Raw genomic sequence first — 25,494 nt, 5'->3', positions numbered from 1 at the left:
ATCATTCTCACTTAAAAACAAGAGAACCAATTAGTAAGCCACATTCATATTGATTCAGAAAACCTATCAAAGGAAATGACAGAACAAGTAACATGTGGGGTGGGTGATCCAAAACATTTATAAAAAGGAGTTGTTGGATTGTCACTGAATAATGAGTGTGTGGCAAATAGGCTGAGCGAAACTGTTTGGAGTGAAGAAGCAACTTATACTGAGATTTTCCATCCAGCATGGAGGACTGGTTCTCCACACCTCTGCTTGTTGTTAAGGTATGGAGTTGTCAACACTGCTTGACCTCACCAATATCATAGCTTAACCTCGAAAGAAAACTTAAAAATTATGAAGTACTTGTGGTATTTAAATTAATTGATCAGGGATATGATGCCCAGAAGGGGAAATCCCAAACATTGTTCCTGGGATTAGTGATTTGACCATCTGAAACTCTATATGGTCAAACATCAGCATGACCTCAGCAACCCATCAATTGCATTCAGGTCTTTGCCTTTGTGTGTTGGATGGAAGTGACGAATGGTAGGAAACAGGATTGTCTGATTTTAGACTAAAAAAATCAACGACCAGTTGGCTTTCTCTTTGAAGTCCTCTTTCACTGCCTCTGTTGAGATTGGTAGTGTCTGTGGTTCAGGGTAATCCAGGAAAATGTTTTTTTTTTAGATTTTGTGGCTCCTGCCTGGCTGAAATTACAACAATGCTCAGGGAAGAACTCTCCAAATGATTTGCTAATGCATGCCCAGAGCCTTTCCATAACTATTAGAAATGTTAATAGAATTTGAAGGAGAATCCAGTTCTCTCAATGTTTCAAAGGTCAGGCAGGTTTTAAAAAATGCACAGAAATCCAAGGCAAACTATGAACCAAGCCTGCTATCATATGTGTGATGTGCATTTAGTTCAGTGTCAAACTGCAGTGTTTCAACTCCCGCCTCCAGAGTTTCACTTCACAATGACATCAATCAATTCTCTACTCCACATTTGCACAGCTGGTCAACATTGAGTGGAATGACTCCTTTTGAACACTAACTTAACCTTGGACTTTTCACCTGATCTTGGGCCCATGACATTTTTTGATTCTACACTATACTGTATGACCAGGTAGGGAAAAAAAAAACAACCAGTACAAATCTTATATCCACTTGCAATGGCTCAAATGGAATATCACAATTTCACCAAAGAGAAGTCTGTGTCTTGGAAGTAAAGAGAAAAGATAATTTTTCTTTGCATGAAGAAAGGATTCACGGTGGAAACATTACCGTCCAACAATACCCAAGTGGATTGTCTGAAAATTATGAGTATACAAGGCTTTACAGACTATATCTGTACAATTTACAGGAGCATGACATTCTTTACAGAAATGATGGATTATCCACAATAACAAATTTCAGTAGATTAATCAATGAAAAGGCAGTATCCTTGAATGAGGTTGATTTTTTACCAAAATTCTACTCAAGGAATCAAGGAGAAGCAGCTAATTATTTCTTGTGAAAAGAAATTTAATATTGAATGGTCCAGCACAGATATATGTCCTTCAGATGACCATGATGCTAAATTAAACCAAACCAATCTGCCTGCCCATGGTCCATATGCCTCAAATATCTGCCTACTGATGTACTTAAATGTCTCTTAAAATGTGCAACCATATCTTCCTCTCCCTCTGTCCCTGGCGGCATTTTTCAGGTACCTACCATTCTTTGTGTAAAAAATCTTGCCTTGCAAATCACCTTTAAACTTTCCTTCTCTTACCTTAAACCTGTGCTCGCTACTGGATGACATTTCCACCCTGACTCTGACCTATACCCTTTTCTATGACTCTCATCTTTATATACTTTTGTAAGGTCACCCCTCACCCTCCAATGTCCCAAATAAAACAATTTACATTTGTGGTACTTCTCCTCATGGCTAATACATTCCAGCTCAGGCACATCCTGGTGAACATCTTCCGAATCTTCTCCAAAGTCTACATGGCGTTCCTATAGTATGCGCCAACAACTGCAAACAAAACTCCAATTTTGGCTGAATAGAAATTCAAACAACCTGAATTCCCAGTTTTTATCTCAATGGCCTGTCCAATGAAAGCAAGCAACTGGATGCCTTCTTTACCACTCTAACCATTTGTGTTGCCATTTAGAGGGAGCTATGGACTTGCAACTCAAGATTCCTCTGTAGATTACTGCTCCAAAGGGGATCCTATCGTTTGCTCTATACAGTATTCTCCTCATGCAGTTGACCTCCCAAAATGTAACACATCGCATTTGTCTGAATTAAACTCTTATTAAGTTACATGGAAAAGTTCTCTTATTCTCTTGTCGGGCTTGTGTCCTGAATAAAAGTAATATTTGGAGTTTTCCAAATACAAGAGATAAATAGTCATTAAGATGCCCCAGATGTGTACAACCATGTTCATTTGATTTTTGGTTTCATTATTATATTAGAAAAATATATATTTCCAGATAGAGCAAAGTGTCCAACTCTCCCCACCTCCCCCCCATAACAAGACAAAAATATGCTGCATTCAATTTTCTAGAATTGATTAATAATATGCAAACTCTGACAGCTGTGAGAGAGCCCTAAAAGTACAGCAAACAGCCATTATTTTTAGTAAGTAAACAGCAAATTTAGATAGATCACAAGAAAAAGAATATCAGAAGTGCATCCCATGCAATAAATAGACCAAGTTATCACTGAGTCACACAATACAGCTTGTAAATTACCTTTGGGGTATGGAACATATAAATAGCAATAAAAATTGTATTATCTGAATACAGGTAAAGTTACCGTGCTTGTCAACTCTATTAAAGGAATAGAGAAGAAAGAAAAACGTGTACATTTGATTTTTACTGACATTATATCAGAATACTTTTTACCAGTACCACTACTTAACTTTACTGACTGACATCTAAATGTTCCAAGTGTCAGCTCAGTTTAATAGTAGCACTTTCATCTCAATAGGTCATGTGTTCAAGCCTCAGCATAAGGCTTGAACAATTTGACACCTAGTCTGGACTGGCTTTTCAGTGCAATTCTAAATTGAGACAGAATTTTCAGTTATTCAGGTGGATGCAAATGATCACATGGAACTATTCAAGTAAGGCGAGGAAGGTCTGCTGGTGTCTTGAATAACATGTATTCCTCAGCAACACTACCCAATCAAAATTAACTAATTATTGACTGATTATTTTTGGGGATTCACGTTGTTCATAAAGATGATCCTATTTTAGCCCTTGTAATGCTGATTAGTTTTATGCAAAATAATTCAGCTCTTGGAGTATCCCCAGAGAACATGGGGTGCTTACATAAATACAAGTTCTATCTTTGCCTGCTCTTATTGAGTGTTGACAACTCCCGGCAGAACCCTAGATATGGGCAGTGAAGAGTTGGGATGACAAAATCCTGCCAAGGACAAACTAGAATGGACAAATGGTCAAACAAGCAGATGTCACCACAGTGGGCATTGAATATGCATTTTTGTAGCATTATTGTAATTTTTTTCTTTGCAATAATTGCATCACATGTTGACTCATCTTTTTTCTCACTTTCTTTAATATGGACATGTGGATCGATATTTGTATTATTTTGTTACTATAATTGATATTTTTCTTTTTGATTATTCTTCATTTTGACTACGATTAAAAATTCTCCAAATAAAATATCCAATAAATAAGTAAATAGAATGGAAACTGCTGGAAATACTCAGCATATATAGTTTTAAACTGCATATAAAGTGAGGGAGTGGAGATGCAAAGTAGAAAATAAAATACAAGGTCTATGATGCAAAAATAAACAATGAAAGGACAAAAGGGGTAGCAGTGCACGATGACAGAAAGACATAATAATGATCAGAAATTGGATTTCAGAATCAGATTTATTTCAGATCTATTGTCAGAGTACATACATGACATCGCTTATAACTGAGATTCTTTTACTTGCTAGAAAAATTAGTGCAGGCATTTGCAAAGGAGGACATTGGAAATCTGGAATGAGAGGGCTGGAAAGCACACTGGCTGAAACTGTTAAACTGAACACCAGATGCAGTGGGCTGTAATGTTCCCCATCAGAAAATGAGGTGATGTTCCCCAAGCTACTGTTGAACAATGTGGGAGAATGAGGACAGAAAGATGGGAGTTGAAATGAGGCAGAGAATTAAAGTGATAGGCAACGAGAAGCTTGTAGTCACGCCAGCAGCTTGAACAAAGATGTTCTGCAAATCTGTCACCCAATCTTTATTTAATCTTCTCTTTTCTCTGTGTGATATGTGAAGGGAAATCAAGTAATATTAACTTAGATCCCCACTGTTACCACTTTAAACCAACAGCTAAGAACACCTGGTGACTACTTTCTTTCTGATTTTGTCTTTCTCCTGAGGAAAATAATTCATTTCCTACATAATGTTACAGTAAAGGCTGGGAATTCCACAAGGCGAGGCATTGCAAACAAGTGATACCAGGCATCAGGTGTCTATTTCCAGTGTACCACTTCTTATAAAAAGTAATAAAACTTTAATGGTCTAACACTAACATATTTACCTCAGGATAACTATGTTATACAAATAAAAAGTTCTTTTATTGATTACTAAATTCTATTTTTATTTGAGCATTTATGTTCAATTACAAACTCGTTTTGAGGATTCTGTTGTAATATACTGCAAAAACAATTCATACTTCTATAAACCCAAATACCTTTCAAGTGATTAAACAGAACCATCATCAAAGCTAGGCAAGTTCTCAATACATTTCTGTTTGAAGTATTGATTATTAGCAATTAAAATAAATATCAATCATTATTTGATTGCCTAATATTATGGGAATGAATATACAAATTCCACTGTTAGAAATATTTTCAAGGGATGTTATTTAGAATGTACTTCATAGCAGCTCTGAAATATCAGAAATTTGAAATGCAAAGAATTTCAAATTAATCCATTAAGCCAAAGTAAGTGTACTACAATGAAACTGTTCATCAGGCCTGCATTGCTTCAATTTTAATCTGAATGTTGCTGCATGGTATTTTAAAGAAATACAAGCAAAATGTTTATCCTTCTTAAGTGAATTAGATGGTCTTTCAGTGAATTCCATAAATTAAATTTCCATAACCATACACATAAATGGAGTAGCAATGTTAATATGTAAGGTTATCTTCCAATTAATGATATATATGCATAGTTTTGCACTTTGTTCTCCTTAATTAATAATTCAGTATAAAGTTTATTTCCTATTATTCTAACCACAGGATTAGAAGGTAGTCCTTTACATTCCATGCAAATTTCATGCAAACCCATAACACACCGAAGTAAGAAGCAGCAGGAACTAAGTTTTCTGTAACCACCAAAGCAATATAAAGTATGTGCAATATTTATATTACTAGAATAAAAATTGTTATATACAAGCTTTAGTCTCAACAGTACAAGTAACAAATAAGTAATTTGCTGTCAGAAAATGTTTTTCAACAACATATAAGTAATTTTCTGTCAGAAAATGTTTTCAGACAAATCCTTGCAGATATGCTGCAATGCCCATAGCTCATTCTCTTTTTTGTGCTGCACTCCAGCACTCAGTTCTGATCCATTTTCTTTCTCTTAGGAAGACACTCTGCCACAACCAGACATTTATCATCAGTCTCTAGTATAATTCTGCTCTGATTTTCCACTTGCATTAAAAAGAAAGTAATTTTTGTTTTAATTACCCTCTTCAGTAGAACGTCGATGAAGTAACGGGGTTCCGTGCTTTGGGGGCCTTACCTCATTCCTGTGCTTTAATGAGTATAATCCTTAAGGAGCTTTAAAACAACCAATGCTGGGCTCAGGCCTGCAGCTGCCAAATACATTTTACACTCTGACAAAAGACACGAGTTTGATAACTGTAACCAGAATCCATCTTAGTCAGAAAAAAAACACTCGTTTACTTTAATGAATTTCAGGAATTTCCAAAATTTTTTTTAGATTTGGAGGGGCTGAATGAACACAGTTTTGTTGTGAAGGGTTAAAGAAATATGAAGAAAACTGAACAAGAACCAGGAAAATCCTCTCATCCCCAAGACAGGTTATATAGAACCATCTGCACATTTTTTATTTGAGTAATTATCAGATAATTAAGTGCATGATTTGTGAGAGAGCCAAAGCATACCATTAAAACATTTAATGCTCGTAGTTCTGAGACTGAAAACAACATTAGCTTATGTGCAATCAACTTTCTACCCAAAAAAGGCTTTTCAAACTGAAAATTCAATTAAGATGGTGATATCAAGGCAGTGAAAAGCAACTGAATTAATAGACATATCGTGCAAGATCTTCATGCCGCAATCGGAAAGGTGGAAGCCAACTTGAGAAAACTTTAAATTTACATTTTAATTTCATTTTCATTTAGATATGTAAAAATTAAATTGTCATTTCAAAAAACAATTAAGGAAGGGCTTGGAAAGTGCTTTGCACTTCTCGTCACATATTGCTAGCTTGAAAATAATAGCATGTGCTTCTTTGACCAATCAAGGATGACAATGAATTATACTCCATTGTTGAAATGTAATGTTAAATATGTAACCTTACCACTCCAGCTTCCACTGCATAGATTTTGTTCCTCTTTTTGCAGCCAAAACTTTTGCTTGAAAATTCTGAACTATTTTTCCCAGTTCTTTGCAGACCTAATCAATTACTCAGCTAACAGAGACCTAAATCCCACCCAATGAGCAATAGAATGATGTGAGGCTTGTAATCGGACCTTTAACTAACATCTCCTACTCTGCCAAAACAAGACCTACAAGCATATGTACATAATTACACACCAAAAGAACAAAGAGCCCAGAAATCTGTACTTTAAGCTGTACAATTTTATAAAATGTACTTGCAGAAATCCCACTGTTCTGAGGAATCTATCTATATATGAAACTCAGTGGTTCTCTTTGTAAAGCATTTATAAACAATTAAAATTCATTCGTGCATATTTAATTTAATCTGTACTGGAACTGCAGGAGATTTAGACTGCAACCAATTTTAATAGACAACGATGACTAAGTTAATACCAAAAAAAACAACTGAATGAGATGAAATAACACGTAAATACAGCCACCATTAGGAATTAGGGTAAAACCGGGTAAATAACGTGTCATTGTTTTTCTCAACCTATACCTTTCTATCATGTGTAACATTTCACATGCTGAAAATTCTTTTCACTTAAAACTCTTTGTAGGTGTTTAATATTCCAGTAGGAGATGCTGCAACAAGATCATTTCAATGTGTGCTACACTGCACAATATGTAATGGCTTCTGTTTTATCATACATTTATTACTGTGATTCTACAAGTGAGGCTCCAAGCTCACAAAAAGAAATTTCTGACCTTTTCTTCTCATTCAACTTTTTCCATTCAAACTCAGTAGCGAATGTCTATTATCCCAAATAATAATTTAATCAAAATAATACGTTTAATTAATTTGTATTTTCTATCTTTTAATAGCTTCAGAAAATATTCCTTACCCCAAAAATGGGTGGGGGCTGTATACAACTTTCCCCAATTTTGCCACCATGCACCCATGACTCCATAGCCAAGTAAGAATGTTTCAGAACTAATCTTCTTTGGCGCCAAACTTTAAGGACCATCTGATAGGTTGTATATAGGGCAGCTTTCCCCGAAGGCAACCATTTTTGGGTGCCTCAGGCTAAACCAGTCTTGAACAGGACTTCAAGGAGTTAAGCTTTTCAATGCAATGTTTTTAGACTTTGCCAGTGAGGGGAGAATTAATTTCTAGTTCAAAATGATGAATGTCTGCCGAAGGCTAAGGAAGCTGGTTTGCACCTGAAAATAGCTCAATGACCATTGTAATGCATAGATATTTCATTTACAATGAAGGCTCAGAGCATCTTCAACTGGATTAACCTTTAACGTATCAAAAAATAACATGACATAATGACTGGAAAATACTAATTTAAATATTCTATGAATGTTTTTGTGAATTCAGATCTAATCCTATTTAAAAAGTGGATACTAAGGAGTCACATTCACGTTCTGCAAATGTTATTTCATTTTAGTGATATCATCAACGTTTGGGTAATTTTTTTCCATGCAAACTTTTTTTTTGAATATTTTATTTATAAAATTTCGAACTCAAACAGTTTCCAGTAATCAATCATAAATTACAGTTATCAATTGTATACAAAATTTTCCATCGAGTCCAAGCTATTTTCCCCCTTCCCTCCCCCCCTCTCTCCACTCAACAGACCAGTTATGCACAACATTCAAGACACCCACAATAAAGGTAGGGAACAAATCAGGGATTTGTTACGGCCGGCACCTAGGCTGTTACATTTTTCTTGACTTTACTTGATTGGGATGGAATGGACTCCCCCGCCTCTCCCTCAGTAAGATAGATGGGGGAGGCAGGGCTACGAGACATGCAGGTCCACACTATAACTGTGCTCAATTTTTTTGGAAGCTGTTACATTTTTTCCTGAAGTTATGTAATTTTCTCCAGGGGAACACAGCTTGGCACAATGCCCAAGTGGGAGTCAGATTTCCAGGTAGCCACAATGTACTCCGGGCCACTGGCAATGCGAACATTACAGATTGGACTTGGAATTTGGACGGCTTCATCTTAAGCCTTATGTCCATCATGTTTCCCTATAGGAACAACTCTGGGTCCTGTGGGAATTCTTTACCTATGATTTTTTTCAAGGGCTTGACCGAGTTCCACCCAAAAGAGCCTCACTTTGGTACATGTCCCGATTGAGTGCACAAAGATTCCTGTTGCAATGTCACATCTGAAGCATTGGTTTGAAATTTCTTGTTTAGTCTTATTCAATTTTTGCGGTGTCAAATAGAGCTGGTTCAGAAAATTATAACACATCAGCCTATACCGTGCATTAATAATCACAGTTCTGCTGCTCCAACACAGGTCTGACCAGCACCGCTCATCAATCGTTGTTCCTAAGTCTGACCCCCACCTTTGACTTGATTTGTGAAGGCCCAATTTAGGGCCTTCCGCTTGTAAGAAATAATTTCCATTTGTTCCCCTTTTGAATCAGGGTCTCTATGTCACTGCACATCGGTAAGGTCATGGATGGACCTAATTTGTCCCTCAAGGAAGATCTCATCTGAAGGTAGCAGAGAAACATCTTATTTGACAAGTCATATTTATTTCTGAGTTGCTCAAATTATATTAGTTGCCCCAATTCATAACAGTTCTTGATGCACCAGACCCTCTTTCAGCAGATCTGAATGGGATTCGATCTCAATTCACAATTCACTAATCTATTCAGAGTCAGGGGTGTTTTTGGGGACATCTCCTCTTGAGACCCTTCATATTGATTAATTTTGTTCCATATAGAAATTATGTTTTAATATGGGGCTGTCTTTTTTTGCCAAATAATAATTCAGTACCCCACTTATAAATAAAGTCTCCTGCTATCTTTTCACCATCCATGTGCAGACCAATGTGTGCCCAGGATGGTACACCTCCTCCCTCAAATAGTGAGTGATATACCTTGACTGGGCTGCCCAATAATATTTCTTGAAGTCTTTCCTCCCACAAGATGTATGAGGTTAGAAGGTCAATTAGTATGTAGGCAGAATGAAGTCATAGGTCAGAAGGGCCTGTCACCAAATAAATAAATCAATTCAGTTAGCATAAAAATGTTTCTAGTGTTTCTATAGTTAATTAACTTTAGAGTTATAAAGTTTTATTTATTTAATTCACTTTTGTTAACTCTTAAATTTCTCTCGAAGTTGGAGGTATTAAAAACTGTCTAAATGACACAGCTTTGACTGAATCCAAATTCTTGCTATTCATGAGTGGTTCCAAGGGAAGTCACCTTGCACTCAGCCCCTTGAGGCTAGGTTGCCCAGAGATATTGCTGTCTTATGTCTTATCCAACAGCATATTAGCCTGATCCAGGTCAGGCTAGCATGAGTGGGCAGGAAACAACTTTTGTTCCAGTTGTTTAACTTGCACCTCCTTGGATCTCCTGGAATCTTTGGGAATGTTAACTGAAAGAATGCAAAAGTAATTCCGAATATCAGCCATTTTCAGACTCTTCACGGAAACACTTCCTTGCAGCTGGTCTAGGTTTTGCAAGAAAATACAGCTGAAGACTTGGGATGATTTAGCAGTCACTTGCTTACATTAATTTATTTAGTGAAACTTTCGCTTGGTACATAGTGGCATTCAAATAATACTCAAGAAAGAAAGGGGGGGGGGGGATGGTTAGTGAAAAAGGGTCCATGTATGGAGTTTTGTAAAATAACTTGTATGGCAAGTATAATCTCTTAAGAGAATGCATCTCTACCGTTTTCTCTACTGGATCACTTACCTATGCACGCTGAATGTGATAAATAAAGAATTTTAGGAATAACAGCTGCTGTTCTTATTAAACAGATAGTTCTGGCAGAGACCCACCACCTCAAGTAGTATCAGCTGATGTAATCATAACTGGTCTAAGGACAAATGCATCAATTCTCCACAAACCAACACTCCTAGCAGCAAAAAAAAAGAAATGCACCCAGCGTCCAACCAATCCATCTCTTTAATGGCTTTTACTGGTTTGCAACTTTCCTTCTCTTTTTAAACATCATTGCCCGTAGACTTCCAACCTTTTTATTGGTTTCCCTGAACAGTCATCTCACAAAAATCATGTCAAAAAAAACAGCATCTTTTACTTTTCTTTACACAAACTCCTGCTCCAGGGTTAACAGATCATGAAGTTATGAAGTTATTGATATTGAGATTCAATCGCACATATTAAAATGTAAATAAGATTTTTTTTTAAATCATGATGAATTCAATACAAATTCAAATGTCACATTGCTGTAATGGTACATTTAATAATATTAAAGAAAACTAACAGTATTTTATTTGATGATAGAGTGTCCCTCCTTTCATTAACCACTGGCTTACAATTCTGTTAAATGTAAGTTAATAATGGTCAATAAGAGGACAGTTAAATTAATTAATTGAAAATGCATATCTTGTGGAAAACAGCAAGCTATAACATTCATTATAATATTGTCAGATAATTAGAATTTATTTTATTTGAGTACAAGTTGAATATAGAACAGCTTCATTTCTTTCCATCTATTCCACACTAATATAAGTTAGGATCAAAATATTTCTGACTGCAATATATCCAAAGTATTTCTGACTCCAGCTTACTTTCCACCTATTTTGTCGCTTACAAACTTCAAATAAACTACTCATTTTCTGTTAAAAATCACGCAGATTAATTTACTCGGAACTTATCAAAATTGCTCATTGAGAACACATACTGTTTTCATTTTCATTAGACTGTTACTAATAACTGAGTATTATTTTGTGCAAAATAATTCAATGAGCATGAATTAGCAAACTCTATGCAGATCCCATATTTTCCACTTTGCAAAATCCAAACGACTGAGCTAGTTAGCAAGATTCCACCGTAGGAGGTAAAGTACTTTCATGGTAAGTGGATTTGTGTTTTTTTTAAATTTCCTCTATCCTACTTCAGTGAAAACCAAAAGCTATCAACACTAATTCAGGTTTCAATGTGCATTTAATATTTCTGTATTCCAGGCAAATATTGGTTGAGGCAGAATTGAATTATTTTATTCCATTTTAAAGTGTACTGTTGAAGTGTTTTAGAATTTTTGAACTAGTAATGCCTGAGGTAAAAGTAATTAATGGTCATACACTGGAAGACTAACCACTAGATTCCAAAGGGGAGAAAAAAAAAGAATTGACAGGGGGCTTTGTTATAAAGCAACTGTCGGTCCTTAGCCTCCAGCTGTTCTCAAATGAAACCCCAAGCTATAGGGGAATGTTCAAAAACCCATTGCCTCAAATGTCAGAGCACTGAGTTCCAGCACTTTGCCTTCATGCAAAGCAGGGCATATATAAAATCCATGGCAAGTTCTTCGGAAATGAAAGACTTTATGTTCATAACAACTTCATCTTGAAAACCTCTTAAATTTCCCTTGTTTCTCTATTTAGTCAATTCATGGCACAGTCTGTTACTTCATCAGCTACTGCCCCCAATGCCCTCACAACAGCTGTGGGCTTAATTATCAAAATAGCAGTTTAATAGTCTCATAACTGAACTCACTTCACAACACACTAATGGAGACGCTACACAGATTTCTTTTGCACCTTCCCAAATTTACTAATAAGGTATGCATAAGTAGAGCTATCTGTATAATTACTATTTACTAATAAAAGCATCCTCCCCCATCACCATTAATTCCATGTGTACTGTATTTATTCAAAGATTATCAGATCCACATACGTTTAAATGGTCAAGGTTCCTACGCACAAGATCTCAGTAAGTACTGCAATATCAAAGTATCATTAGATATGTTTAACGTCAATAACTCTTTCATGGCCAGATCTCCTCTCTCAAGAATGAAGTGCTGGATAAAAACACATTCTTTCTCCAAAAGTCTTATAACATTATTATTGCAAAAAATATTCATAATTCTACTGCAGCTTTGGAATTACAATCATGTTAGTCTGAAATGGCTAGAATCACTGGCATAAATGGAAGCCATTAGTCTTCATGTCAACTTCAGAAACATATTCCTTTAACTCATTGTTCTGTCTTATTGACCATTTAATGGGTACCATATTTTATATTTCAAATTGCACAGTGATTTTGAATTCAAAAGAAAATGTATCCAGATTTTAAAATCAGAAATTTGATAATCAAAACCCCATATTAATTATTCAGACATTTTGGAATATTTGTGCAATTTACAGTTGACAATTTAAAATGTTACTCTATTTGGCATGTTGTAGAGGATTTGTTTCAAAAGAACAATTGTATTGTTAAATTACTGCATATAATAGCACTGCTGTAATAATTTGTTGAAAAAGAGCCATGTCTTCAAAAGAAGATTTGAAAACAGTGTCATCTTTTGAAATTCTATCAAGGAAAAAAAGATAGACAATTTGCATATTGCAACATCTAACAAACAGCAAATGTTTTATTTGAAGGAGAAATCTAATGCAGGCAAGAGTAACAATACCTATCGGAACCTCAAAAATTCATAATACACAGTGAAGCTATTGACAATCTTTTATGGATTTTTATAGAAATGTGACATTTCCTATTGATATGAAACATATAACATTCACATCCACCTAAATATTGAATGTTTTTTCAAATTATTTTAAAAAGTAAAAATCATTTTCAAGTAGTAATCATTTTCTGTATTAAATAGGAGGTGAAGTTATGACATTTAAATGGTCACGGTACTACTGTAGAATAGTACTGTAATTTTCTGTTCATAAGTTTCTTCCCAATGTTCATGAATATTCAGTCAATATTTTAAAAGGCATTCAACAACGTAAACAATGAGGTGCAATTCAAACTTTAAGTAACACTTCGGAGTCAGGCTGTCTTCACTTTTCTTGCATTCAACAGGCAATTATTTAATTATTACCTTTGACCGTGTAATTTAAGTACAGAATTCATCACAAGAATGTATAATTTCTTCATGAAAGTTTACAGAAAAAAGAAAATATTAACTAAAAATTTCGACGTGTTCACAGCTGTGATACAAATGTAAGGCAAGTGATGATCCAAGGGGCAGAAAATTTACCCCTCCCCCCCACCCTTCTCAGCAAATGACATTTTTAAATGTAGATTTTTCAATTAATTTTAGAAAAGGCAGACATTGAAAATACCATATCATTCATAAAAGAAACAAGAACTACAACCACTGGGTTGATGCCAAGGAAATGTTTGGAGACAGAGACAAAATTAACCAGCGTTGGGAAAATGAATGGAATATGATTGAGACCTAGCATGGGTTTAATAAAGGCAATTGACATTTAACTTGATTGTGTCACTCAATGAGCAACATTAGTTAGTCCAATTGATATTGGGGTCTTGAGACTTGTAAAATGAGTTTTACAATGTACCATACTGATTTAATAGCAAACTTGCAGCCCATGGGGTAAAATTATTGACAGTGCGATAAGAAATTATCTAAGGCTTAAAAAAACAGAAAGCATAGATTAGTGGTAAATGGTGACTTTTCACATTGAAGTAGTGTGTTTTAAAAAGATGTTCTGGGGGTATGTAATGGAAGGAAAAACAGTTAAGGCTGTGACGCAGCAAAGGACTGAAACTAATTTAACAGTTTTTTGAGGGAGTGTTGAATGGCCTCTTTCTGTCCTACATCACTACATGATACTCCCTGCACCTGCGGAAGTAGAAGACAGAAAAAGAAAGTTACAATCAAGCTGCTTTGATAAATCCACCTGGTGATTTTATCTTGGGCCATTTGACACGTCAGCCTTGACTGGAGACAGTATTTTAATCCTTTATCTTGCAGCTGACATATTGATACAGTTGAGCTAAAACCTTAATTTTTTTTTTAAATCTAAAATTCAGCAGCTAGGTTATAAAAACATTAGTCACTGTAATCTTGTTGATGTTCATTTACTAAGAATAACTAAAGCACATGTTGTAATCTAATATCGACTTTTCCTGAGACTAATCTGTTGACTCGCACATTGAAAATATTATAAGTGACATTGATGCCTAATACTTTAAACCTATTAATGAAAATTATTTTCAAATAAGGTTTTTTCAAGTATTCCTCCACCATAATCTGCTGACAGATTATGGCAAATCAGGTAATATATTTATTTCAGAAAATTCAATAGCATTTCGATGCTTTTAATTATAAAATCAACAGCAAGCATGACCAAATGTGGCAGCATGCAAGAAGGCACAGCTGGGGAAATGATATTATTTAATTGTGAGACATGGACAGTATGACATGATACGTTACAGTGACTTGTGGAAGTCATTACTGTATTTTTCCTGTTGATTACATTTGCAACCAAAACACTGAAAAAAATAGATGCAGTATTTTAATTGTAGCATTTCATTATTCTAAAATATTGTGGGACAGTAGCTAAACCTTAAACCCAATTTTATGATGTTGAACTTTTCAATTCAGCAAAAGTTCATTTTTCCACTTGTTTTAGGCCTGGAATAAAGCCAACAATTAAAATAATATTACCTGAAACAATACTTTACAACACAGACATAATCACAGAATGTGGCATATTTGGGTTTTTAGAAATCAGTAGAATCTAAACTTAGCATAATACTTCAAAAACTTAGAACTGGATGCAGAATTTCAAATTGGAGTGTTCAAAGCAGAAACCAGCTTTCACAAAAGGTTTTAATTTATTACCATGTGGATGACAAATATCCATCTTCTGACAAATACTTCAATATATCAGCTGATTTGAATTCTTTCTGTAAGAGTTTATCCCTTGTTGCTCTTCAAACCTTCAGATTAACCGATTAACATCGAGCCTCTATTATGTGACCAAACCATTGCTCTTTAATGAATAGCAAGGCATGTAGAACAAGGAGACACAATATCATTTCAGCTCACCAGTGTGCATTGAAGGTGAAAAGGCAAATTGCATACTATCAAAATGAATAGCTGTTAAAAAAGTTAGTCCTATCAAGATTTATGTTGGTCAGGAAAGAAAGAAGATAAATCTGTAGTTTAGGAAAATCTAATTTTCTGAATGATTAAAACTGAATTTCATTCATACATGAAACTTGGTCAAGACAAAGCAACAAATGAGATTTAAAAACCTAACAGAACCAAACATAACTAAAGGTTAAAAAAAAAGAGGGTTAAAATGAGCTAGCTCTGGCTGGCAAAACTGAAGGAAATTGCTAACATTTAGTCACTAGACACTCAAACCTGCTGTAGGTCCAGGGCAAAATAAATGATAGATGCCAGCACAGCTACCACTCTGCTCCGTGGCTGGACTGAACTGATTAGACTGGAAAATCTGCCTGTGCAATCTTATGCTTTCTCAGTGAATGAGTGACAACATTATTGAATGGAATGGGATATGGGAAAAGTAGGTAAGTTCAGTAATTTTATTTTCCTCATTTTACTGTAATTTGTTTTTTAATAATTTAAAGTAGTCTTGACAGTCAGACATTTAAAAGCTGTTACAAATCCTTGACAGATTGACTGGAGACAAAAATCTTGGCAAGATGATCCAGAGGTGAAGCCTCAGAAGTTCTCCGCTCAGGCTTACTTAGATCTGAGGCCTTGCTACACCTTGCTGATGCCTTCCAGGTACAAAGGGTCATGACCTTTAGTTCTTCACAGCAATAAGTGCAAGACCACCGTGATTTGGCCTCATGTAACAACAGTTCATGTAACACATCTGTGCAAGATCAAAAGTTTAAACTGCATTAATTAAAATCAGTGTGTGTGAATACAGCAGTACTCAATAAATTCAGTGCAATACATACAAACTTCATGGAGAGTTGACAAGTGGGTCAAGATGATTCAGTGAAACATAAGCTGCTAACTGCCAAATGCTCAGATCCCAGATCAGTGAAAAACACAAGGAATCAAGGACATTATGAAAAGAGTTATACAGTACACTTCACCAGAGCAGCTTTCTTTCCACCATCCATATTTTTGTGGTTGTGGTCGCTACCTTTTATTTATGGTGCTGGCTGCATGGGGCCTAGTGAACACTTTGGATCTAGAGCACACATGTCAAACTCTGGCCCGCGATATAATTATATTTGGCCTGCAAGATCATTTCAAAAATGTATTAGAGGTGGCCCGCTGGCCACCGCGCCAGTATAGCACATGCACAGCTAATACTATAAATCCCAGAATGCATTGGCGTCAGCCTGCTAATCGCCCCCACCTCCTCTGTTTACGTTGCAGGGTCTCACCGTGGACTCTGGTTTTGGGGCCTGGCCGGTGTCAGGGGAAGCCAAGGCCGCTTCCCAGCGCCCGGAACCGGAGACCTCGGGCCTGACCTCGCCAGGACCGTTGCCCACTCCCCCTCCCTGCCGCAGGCCGACCCGCGACTCACGGTGACGGGGCCGCTGATCTGCCGAGATGCCGCCCTGCAGCGAGAGCCGATGCCCCCGCACTGTCGTTGTCCAACCCGATCGCCCGCAAACCCCGACCTCCCGCACATAGGCCTGATTAAGGATTATGAACTTTAATCTCAGGATAAAACGATCTTCCAATAGTTTCATGTCACAGTGGTAAATATATTCCTGGTTAAAAATGGTCCTGCACCTGGATACAAGCTCATTAGGCATAAAACTTGAAAAGTGTGTAAATCAAAGGATATCTGTACCAATGGAAAAAGGGCATGGCAAATAACCCTGCTAGAGTTCATGCCCACAATCAGTTACCCATTTGATTGTTTCAGGAATCATGTTATTCTCCCACATTCTCAATAGCCCTCAGATTTTACTATTCGACAGCACACTAGCAACATTTGACAAATCCTCTATAGAGAAATATTATTTGTTGAATATTTTATTTCTCATTTGTTAATGTTTCTGGAAAGAGTTTATCCAAAACTATTATTAAACATTTATTTTAATAAGAAAGAGTTTAACATTACATATGTTGAAAGAAGAGAAAACATGCAGAAGTTGTTGAAAATTTTCAATAAATAATTAGTTCGGCCCTCGACTTAGTCCAAGTTTTTAATTTTGGCCCTCCGTGAATTTGAGTTTGACACCCCTGATCTAGAGCTTCAAGAAGAATAAAATAGTTAAATATTTTTACAGATAAGTCAAAATAAATGAACCCTTTGGGTCAGCAATGATGATGCCATCCTTCCTGATAGTTTGAATACCATCTACGCATGGTTTGATGAGAAAAACAATGCAATATCAAAGAAAATCTCCCTCTGAAAATCAGACAGCTGAAGTGAGGAGGATACTATTCAGGATAAACCCATGCGAAGCAGCAAGGCCAAACAACATACCTGATTGGGTGCTGAAGGACTGCGTGGCCCAGCTGACGGATGCCCAAACAGCCATCTTTAATACCTCACTGCAGTTGCTCACTGCCCCCACAGGATTTAAGGCAGCCGTCATCATCCCTGTACTCAAGATAGCAATGGTAATTGGACAAAATGACAATCGTCCACTAGCAGTGACCTCAACAACGATTAAGTGCTTTGAGTGACTGGCAATGGAATGCATCAAATGGTATCTTTCAGCAACAATGAACCCATTCCAGTTTGCCTACCATCCAAACCAGTCCGTGGATGACGGAACAGCCTTGACCTTCCACTCAATTCTGACCTATCTAGAGAACAATGCCTCATATGCAGTTGTTCATTGTTTTCAGCTTGGCATCCAACACGATCATACCTCAGATGCTGGTGGATAAATTGTCATCGATGGGACTCTGGATCGAGGACTTCTTAACTGAAGGACTACAGTTAGCAAAATCTCAAGTCCCATTATTCTGAACAATGGTGCACCTCAGGGCTGTGTACTCAGCCTGCTACTATTCATCCTGCAGTCTCACAACTACAGTGCCAGATTCAGTTCAAACAGAATCATCGTTTGTGAATGATAAGACAGTAGTTAGCCTCATCAGCAACAATGATGAGTCAGCTTACAGAGAGGAGATTTAGAGGCTCATAAAATATTGCAAGAAGAACAACCCAAATCTCAAGATTGTCAAGACAATGGAGGTGATTGTGGATTTCAGGAGGACCAAAGTTGATCACTCTCTATTACACATTAATGGTTCAACCATCAAGTGGAGAGCACAAAGTTCCTTGGTATGCATATAACTATACTGGACACACAACACCTCCTCGTGAGTCAGGAAAGCACAGCAGTGCCTATACTTCCTAAGGCGGTTGAGGAAGGCATCTTGACAATTTTTTTATAGGAACACATTTGAGAGAGTCCTGTCTAGCAACATCATTGGGTGGTATGGTAGCAGCAAAGCATCAAATCAGATGTCAAAACAAAGGATCATCAAAATGGCTGAGATCACTAGGTCTCCCTTTCCTGTATTAGAACACAGAACACTACAGTACAGCACAGGTTCTTCAGTGTTTGATGTTGTGCCGACCTATATATTCTTTAAAAAAATGCTTAAACCCTCCCTACCCCATAACCCTCTATTTTTCTTCCATCCATGTCCCTGTGAAAGAGTCTCTTAAATGCCCCTAATGTTTCATCCTTCACCACCATCCTTGGCAAGAAATTCCAGGCATCCACAAAGTAAAAAACTTACCCCTGATGTCTCCCCTAAACATACCTCCCTTAATTTTGTACATATGTCCTCTAGAGTTTGCTATTCCTGCCCTGGGAAAAAGACATTGGCTTTCCATTTGTAGACCTCTATTGTCTCCTTTCCAAAGAGAAAAGTTCCAGCTCTGCTATACATTAATATATTTTGCACCAACTATGTTTTATTTAGGATTTAATAACACATTGCTTAATGAGGTATGCATTGCATTACGATTTAAATTTGCTGAAATTAATTTTGCATCATTTGGATGATTTTTCAGGTTATTTCCATTACCTCTCTTAAAACCAGTGTACAATAACAAATGCATTGTTAATTACATCTATATTCGATAAAATGTAAAATGTACTATTAGATGTTGCTACAAAAATGCCAAGTGAGTATCAATGTAAAGTTATATCTGACCATGCCCCAGTCATCTTGTCTTGCCTTGATATTCTGGTTACATACAAAAAGCAATGGAGATTTAATATTATTCTCCTTACTGATGCAATATTTTTAGATTTTATTGAGAAACAAGTTCAGTGTTCCCCCCCCACCATGATGATTGTTTGGAACACAATGAAAGCATATTTAAGAGGACAAATTATTTCTTACACTGCAATATTAAGAAGAAGACTAGCAAGTAAAGGTTAAATTAATCAGATCAAGCAAATTGATTTATAATTTGCTCAAAATTAAAATTTGGAATCATACAAGAGAAGAGGAGAACTTAAAATTAACATTAATCTTCTCTCTACCTATCCAATTGAACAGCAATTGTTAAGAAACGGAAGTCTTTTTATATTCATGGGGAAAAATCTAGAAAGTTACTAGCTGGAGAATTAAAAGGAATTTCTGCTAAAAAAAACCCCATATAATTAAGATTCAGGTGAGAGATGGTAAAATGACAACAAATTATTTCAAACTAAATGAGATTTTTAAAGAATTTTATGCTAACCTTTATACCTCTGAATTTAATAATGCTTATATTTCAATGTCAGAATTCCTAGATCGGTTGAATTTATCTGTGCTTTCCCAAGACAGATGTGCAAGTCTGGAGAAACCTATTTTGCAGGAGGATATAGCTGTAGTTATTTCCTCACTATAGTCTGGTAAATCTCCAGGACCAGACAGTTTTCCTGTTGAATTTTATAAATCTTTCTACAAATGGCTTGTACCCAACTGAAGCTTCATGTTGACTGACTCAATTAAAGATGAGAAGCTTCCCTTATCATTTAATGAGGCTTGTATTTCTCTTATGCTAAAAAGGGAAAGAGTCAACAGAATGTGCATCTTATAGACCTATCTCATTATTTAATGTTGATATGAAGATTCTATCTAAGGATTAAACACATATATTAGAAAATATTCTACCAATAATTATAGACTCTGATCAAATTGGTTTTATTAAAAATCGCCATTCTTATTATTACATATGTCGACTATTGAATATTTTATATTTACCTCCACCCAAGCGACAGAATGTGTTCTTTAATTAGATGCTGAGAAAGGATTTGATTTGGTGGAATGGGAGTATCTATTTGTTATCTTTGCCAAATTTAATTTTGGTTCAGATTTCATTAAATGGATTAAATTATTATATTCATATTCTATGGCTTCAATTCATTCTAATTTACAACAATTAAAAATGTTTAGGCTAAATAAGGGAACACAGCAAGGTTGCCCGTTAAGTCCTTTGCTTTTTGATATAGTACAAGAACCATTAGCTGTTGCTCTCCAACAATATAGAGCATTTAAAGGTATAAGTACATGTGGAACTGAACATGAAGTATCTCTTTATGCAGACATTTTTTTTGTTTTTATTTCAAATCCTGAAGTTTTTAATACTAAATATATTAACTTTGACCAATTTAGCCAGTTTTGGGTTAAAAAATTAAATTTACATAAGAATGAACTTTTACCCTTAAAAGGTTCATTTACAAGCTATTCTTATTTTCTGTTTAAAAGAGTGAAAGACCAATTCTAATATTTAGAAATTACAATTACAAAAAGTTACAAAAATTTAGTGAAAGAGTATTTTTTGGTATTAATAAGATCACACTACTATTATTTGGATGGTCACCCTTATCTACCACAATGATGGGTCGTATTAATTCGATTAAAATGAACAGTTTACCTAAATTTTTGTATCCTTTTCAAGCTTTCCCAATTTTTATTCCTAAATCGTTCTTTAGCCCATTAGATTTGGTTATTTCTACTGACGTATGGCGGGGGGGGGGGGGGGGGGGGGGGCGGGGGAAAGCACATATAAATAAAGCATTTCTTCAAAACACTAAAAGGAATGGAGGATGGACATTTCCAGATTTTAGATTTTATTATTGGGAAATTAATTACGTAATTTACTTTTACTTATTACATTTGGATAAGTCAGTGACTAGCCCCTCTTTTGAGTAGAAATGGAACTGAAGTTTTCCAAAAAAACATCTATGTTGGCACTTTTAGGATCTTTTTTACGATTTTCCTTTTCTAAATTAACACATAATCCATTAATGACAAATAGGTTGAGAATATGGTGTCAGTTTAGAAAATTCTTTAGGTTTAATAGTTTTTCTCTGGCTCGTCTCATTATAGATAATCATCTTTTTCAGCAGTTGGACTTGGGTTTCAAAAAATGGTATAGATTAGGTATCTAAAGTTATAAAGGGTCTTTTTGTTCAAGATAATTTTGCCTCTTTTAAACAATTATCAGCCAAATTTAATCTAACAGGCATCTTTTAGATTTTTACAAGTTAAACATTTTGTTCAGTCCAAGCTTTCTGATTTACTAAAATTCTTGATTTATTTTTTTAATTTACTGTTTTTTACCCACGGTGGATTAATATCATGTATTTTTCACAATTTATTGGATTTAAAATCAGCCTCAATGGCTGGGCTAAAAATGATTGGGAACAAAATTTGAACATAACATTTTCAGATGAAGATTGGTACTTTACTCTCAGTTTGATTAATGATTCTTAATTTTGTGCAAGGCTTTGCTTATTACATTTTAAGGTGGTACATAGAACGCGTATGTCCAATCTTAAAATATCTTGTTTTTATGCAGATATTGATCCATTATGTAACAAGTGTAAAATTTTTGAAGCTTTTTGGAGTGCCCAAATTTAGAGAGAATTTGAAAAGACGTTTTCCAAACTTTATCAATGATTTTTAAGATCAACCTTGTCTGTTAATTACTTTGCTTGGGTTTTTATGCAAGCCAGATATACTTCTGTCTGCAACTCAGGAAAAAGTTTTAGCCTTTACCACACTGATAGCAAGACAAGCAATTTTATTGAAATGGAAAGATGGGCATGGATGATGTAATGTCCTATTTAAGCTTGGAGAAAATTAAATACAACATTAAGATAGAAAGTTTCAATTTGTAAAGATGTGGGGCCCATTCATAGAATACAAAAGTGATTGGAAGAATTAAGAATTTTGAATGTTCTGGAGATTCTGTGTCTGATGTCTGGAGGTCACTATCAGATACACAATTTCCCTTTTTTTCCCCAAAGGTAGATTAGATTTAGTTTTTATGGATTTTTTTGTTTGTTTTACTTTATTCTTTTTATTTGGATTAATTTGGCAAATATGGGTTTAACATTGTTATTATAGATTAATTCAGCAGATTAAAGAACTGTCTAAATTAGATCCATCCATTTTTATTGTACTTGTATGTGTATTTACCCCCTCCATAAATCTTCGTCCGCGAAGCCAAGCCAAAGAAAGAAGAATGTGTATGAGATGACTTGTTACGTGTTTTCCTTAAAAAATTTTATGCAAGTTTATATGTTAAACTCAATAAAAATATTTTAAAAAGTATTTGCAACTATGTAAATTATTTAGCTCATTTTCCGAGATAGAATCATAGCATGGCAACTGGCCATATGGCCTAACGTCCTCATCGACCCAAGGTTCTTGTTTAAGTTATAATTCTGCAATAGCACAATCACTTTTAGATAGTAATTTCCCCAAACTCATTTTGTTATGCTAGAAACAACTTGGTAATAAGTTTGGAATGCGTTTCACATTGGCGATAACAGTATTCCATATAGCTTTGTAAGTACATAATATGGTGTTTGCACATCGTCCAAAGTGCATAACGTCCTATTTCATAGAACGTATCATGGATGTTAAGCAATGCATGACTGTATATTTATTTTAAATTATTTATACCTTTATGTATATATATGATTATTATGTACTAGGTATGTGCATGTGTGTGCACATGCACATGAGAAACACGGTTTCATCAAGATATTTATGTATAGTCAGATGATAATAACAAACTTGAGATGCTGCAGTTGTCAGATTTTTCCACCTCTCAGGGCAGTTACAAATAACAATGGTTTATAATTTGGAATGATGAAATAAATGCAAGTTGAAGTGCACAAATTACATTTGATGTTATTCCAGAGTCCACATTCCAGAAAACCTCTCCTCGAGCCAACACAACAAAGCAACCATGAAGAAGGTACACAAATGCCTCAATTTTCTAAGAAATCTTCAGAGGAGATTTGGCAAGTGATCAAATTCTCTACCAAACTTTTACAAGTTGCATCATGGCCTAATTTGGTAATTTGAGTGTCCTGGAACGCAAAATAAAACTGCAGAAAGTAGCAAACATAGCCAGGTCCATCAGGGGCGCTGACCTCCCATTCATTGAAAACGCCTTCTTGATCCTTCCTTCATGAAGAAAAGACAGAAGCCTGAAGTCAGTTCCTCCCCCCCCCCCCCCACCCCCCCAATGGCTATAATATGCTCTCCTTACTATCCTGACAATAAACTTTTCAGGACCAAAAAAAGACCTGTCTGAACTATTAAAATACCACTTTTTTTCCTTGTGCTAATGCTAACTGGAACTGTGAATGCATATTTACCTATCTTTCATATTTATGATCTCTTTCATTAAACTATGTGTACTATTGTAGGTTTTTTTTTCCAAAGAGGATCCGATTGGTTTCAGCAAATAAGAATTTTGGTGCATTTGTACATTGTACTTATGTGTATGACAATAAACTCATCATCATTAGTTGATTCTAGCTTTCTGTGACCTCGTAACTTCTAAAGCTGCTCCCAGTTGCTGCGAGATTCAAGATGATTCCATGCAATTTACTCCAGCAGAAAATTCAAAGATCTAAAAAGGTAAGCCAAATATTTTGAACCCAGATGTTTCATTCATTCTTTAAGGCTAAAATAATCTCTGCTCTCTGCTTGCTGTCCCATAACCAGCAGTCTTTAGCCCTTCTGCTGGATTTCCAACATGACAACACATTCTCCAGGCTTGGGCCACTTACTGAAAAGCTGCTGAGCATGTGCTGCGAACGAGTCAGAAACCACAATAATAACCAGAGCCTTCCATTTGAAGTGCATTCCATTTACTCTGCACTCCGATGCAGGTGGTAGGGTGGTAGGTTGAAAGGGTATTAATAGGAAGCTTGTGATTGCCAAATTTATTGCATCCATCGGAAACAACTTTCAATTTTCCAAAGTAGATTTTCAACAAAACAGTAAAATGTGTCTATTAAATGAACACATTTAGAAAAGTACCTGCTCTCATTCAAGAAATGTTATTTACCACAGGATTTCATCGTGCAAGTGAAAAATCCAAATTCATAAAATCAGGACATCTTTCACAGTTCAGCAACCCTGTGGGTTCTTGCCCAACCTCCTTTTCATGATGAACAATTCCTGCTGTAAAGCAAACTTCTTTTGCAACAAGTCAAATTAACTGTACGTATAAAGAGACGTTTCTCTGAATCCGCGTTTATGATCCAACTAAAATATGATGATTGTTATCAGTAGTAAAATTTTAATTAATTATCATGAAAACATGATGAGTTCCATGAGATATGGTGAAGTTCACAGTTTCAACACTATGTATGTTATCACAGTTTTACTTCATCAACATCCTTCATGACTTCATCAAAGATTCAATTAAGATTTTCAAAAAACAATTTGGTCTTAGTAAATCTATGCTGCCTCTCTTTCATTCATCAAAAATTTTCTGTGTTTGTTAAATGAAGTAAAACACGAAATAAACAGAAGGTCAGCGGTGAAGGGGAAAACAGTTAACATTTCAAGTAAATGATCAGAAGATTTTAGATCAGTAAACAGAAACATTAGCTGTTTATTTCTTCAAAGGTGCTGCCTAACATTCTTAGCTGCTTATTCAAATATTATATTATACTTGCTTACAGACATTCCACATATAATTGTACTGATTTTGTATTTTCACAACGGATTCACTCCTCTGTCTCCCTCATTATTTTGTGGCCTACAGAATACACTTCTGGTATGGTGGCACTTTTCTTGTCTTCAGTTGAGATTGTGCAAACTGTTGAAGGGCATTCGTCCAAAGGTTTTGATGAAATAAAGCTCTTATTGAAATCAGATGCTCCATGACTAGATGTTAAACTTTATTTTCAAAGAGCATTGTCTGCTTCAGTTGTCCTAATTGAA

General features: G+C 35.6%; 1 protein-coding gene across 13 annotated transcripts in view; it reads right to left on the bottom strand.

The window, feature by feature from the left end:
* Positions 1 to 25,494, bottom strand: part of znf423 (zinc finger protein 423) — a 403,631-nt gene that overhangs the window by 83,175 nt on the left and 294,962 nt on the right. Inside the window, exon 5 of one of the 13 annotated variants that reach the window (XM_069901627.1) lies at positions 15,942 to 16,177. The exons of the other annotated variants lie outside the window; for them this stretch is intronic. Coding sequence (XP_069757728.1) covers positions 15,957 to 16,177 — 221 coding nt within the window. The 3' untranslated portion in view covers positions 15,942 to 15,956. Of the gene's footprint in view, positions 1 to 15,941; positions 16,178 to 25,494 lie in introns of those variants that run through there. 13 annotated transcript variants of the gene reach the window in all.

This window comes from Narcine bancroftii, chromosome 10, assembly GCF_036971445.1.
Source record: "Narcine bancroftii isolate sNarBan1 chromosome 10, sNarBan1.hap1, whole genome shotgun sequence".
Taxonomy (NCBI): Eukaryota; Metazoa; Chordata; class Chondrichthyes; order Torpediniformes; family Narcinidae; genus Narcine; species Narcine bancroftii.
Note: the sequence above shows the minus strand (reverse complement) of the source record. Positions and strands in the feature narration are given on the sequence as shown.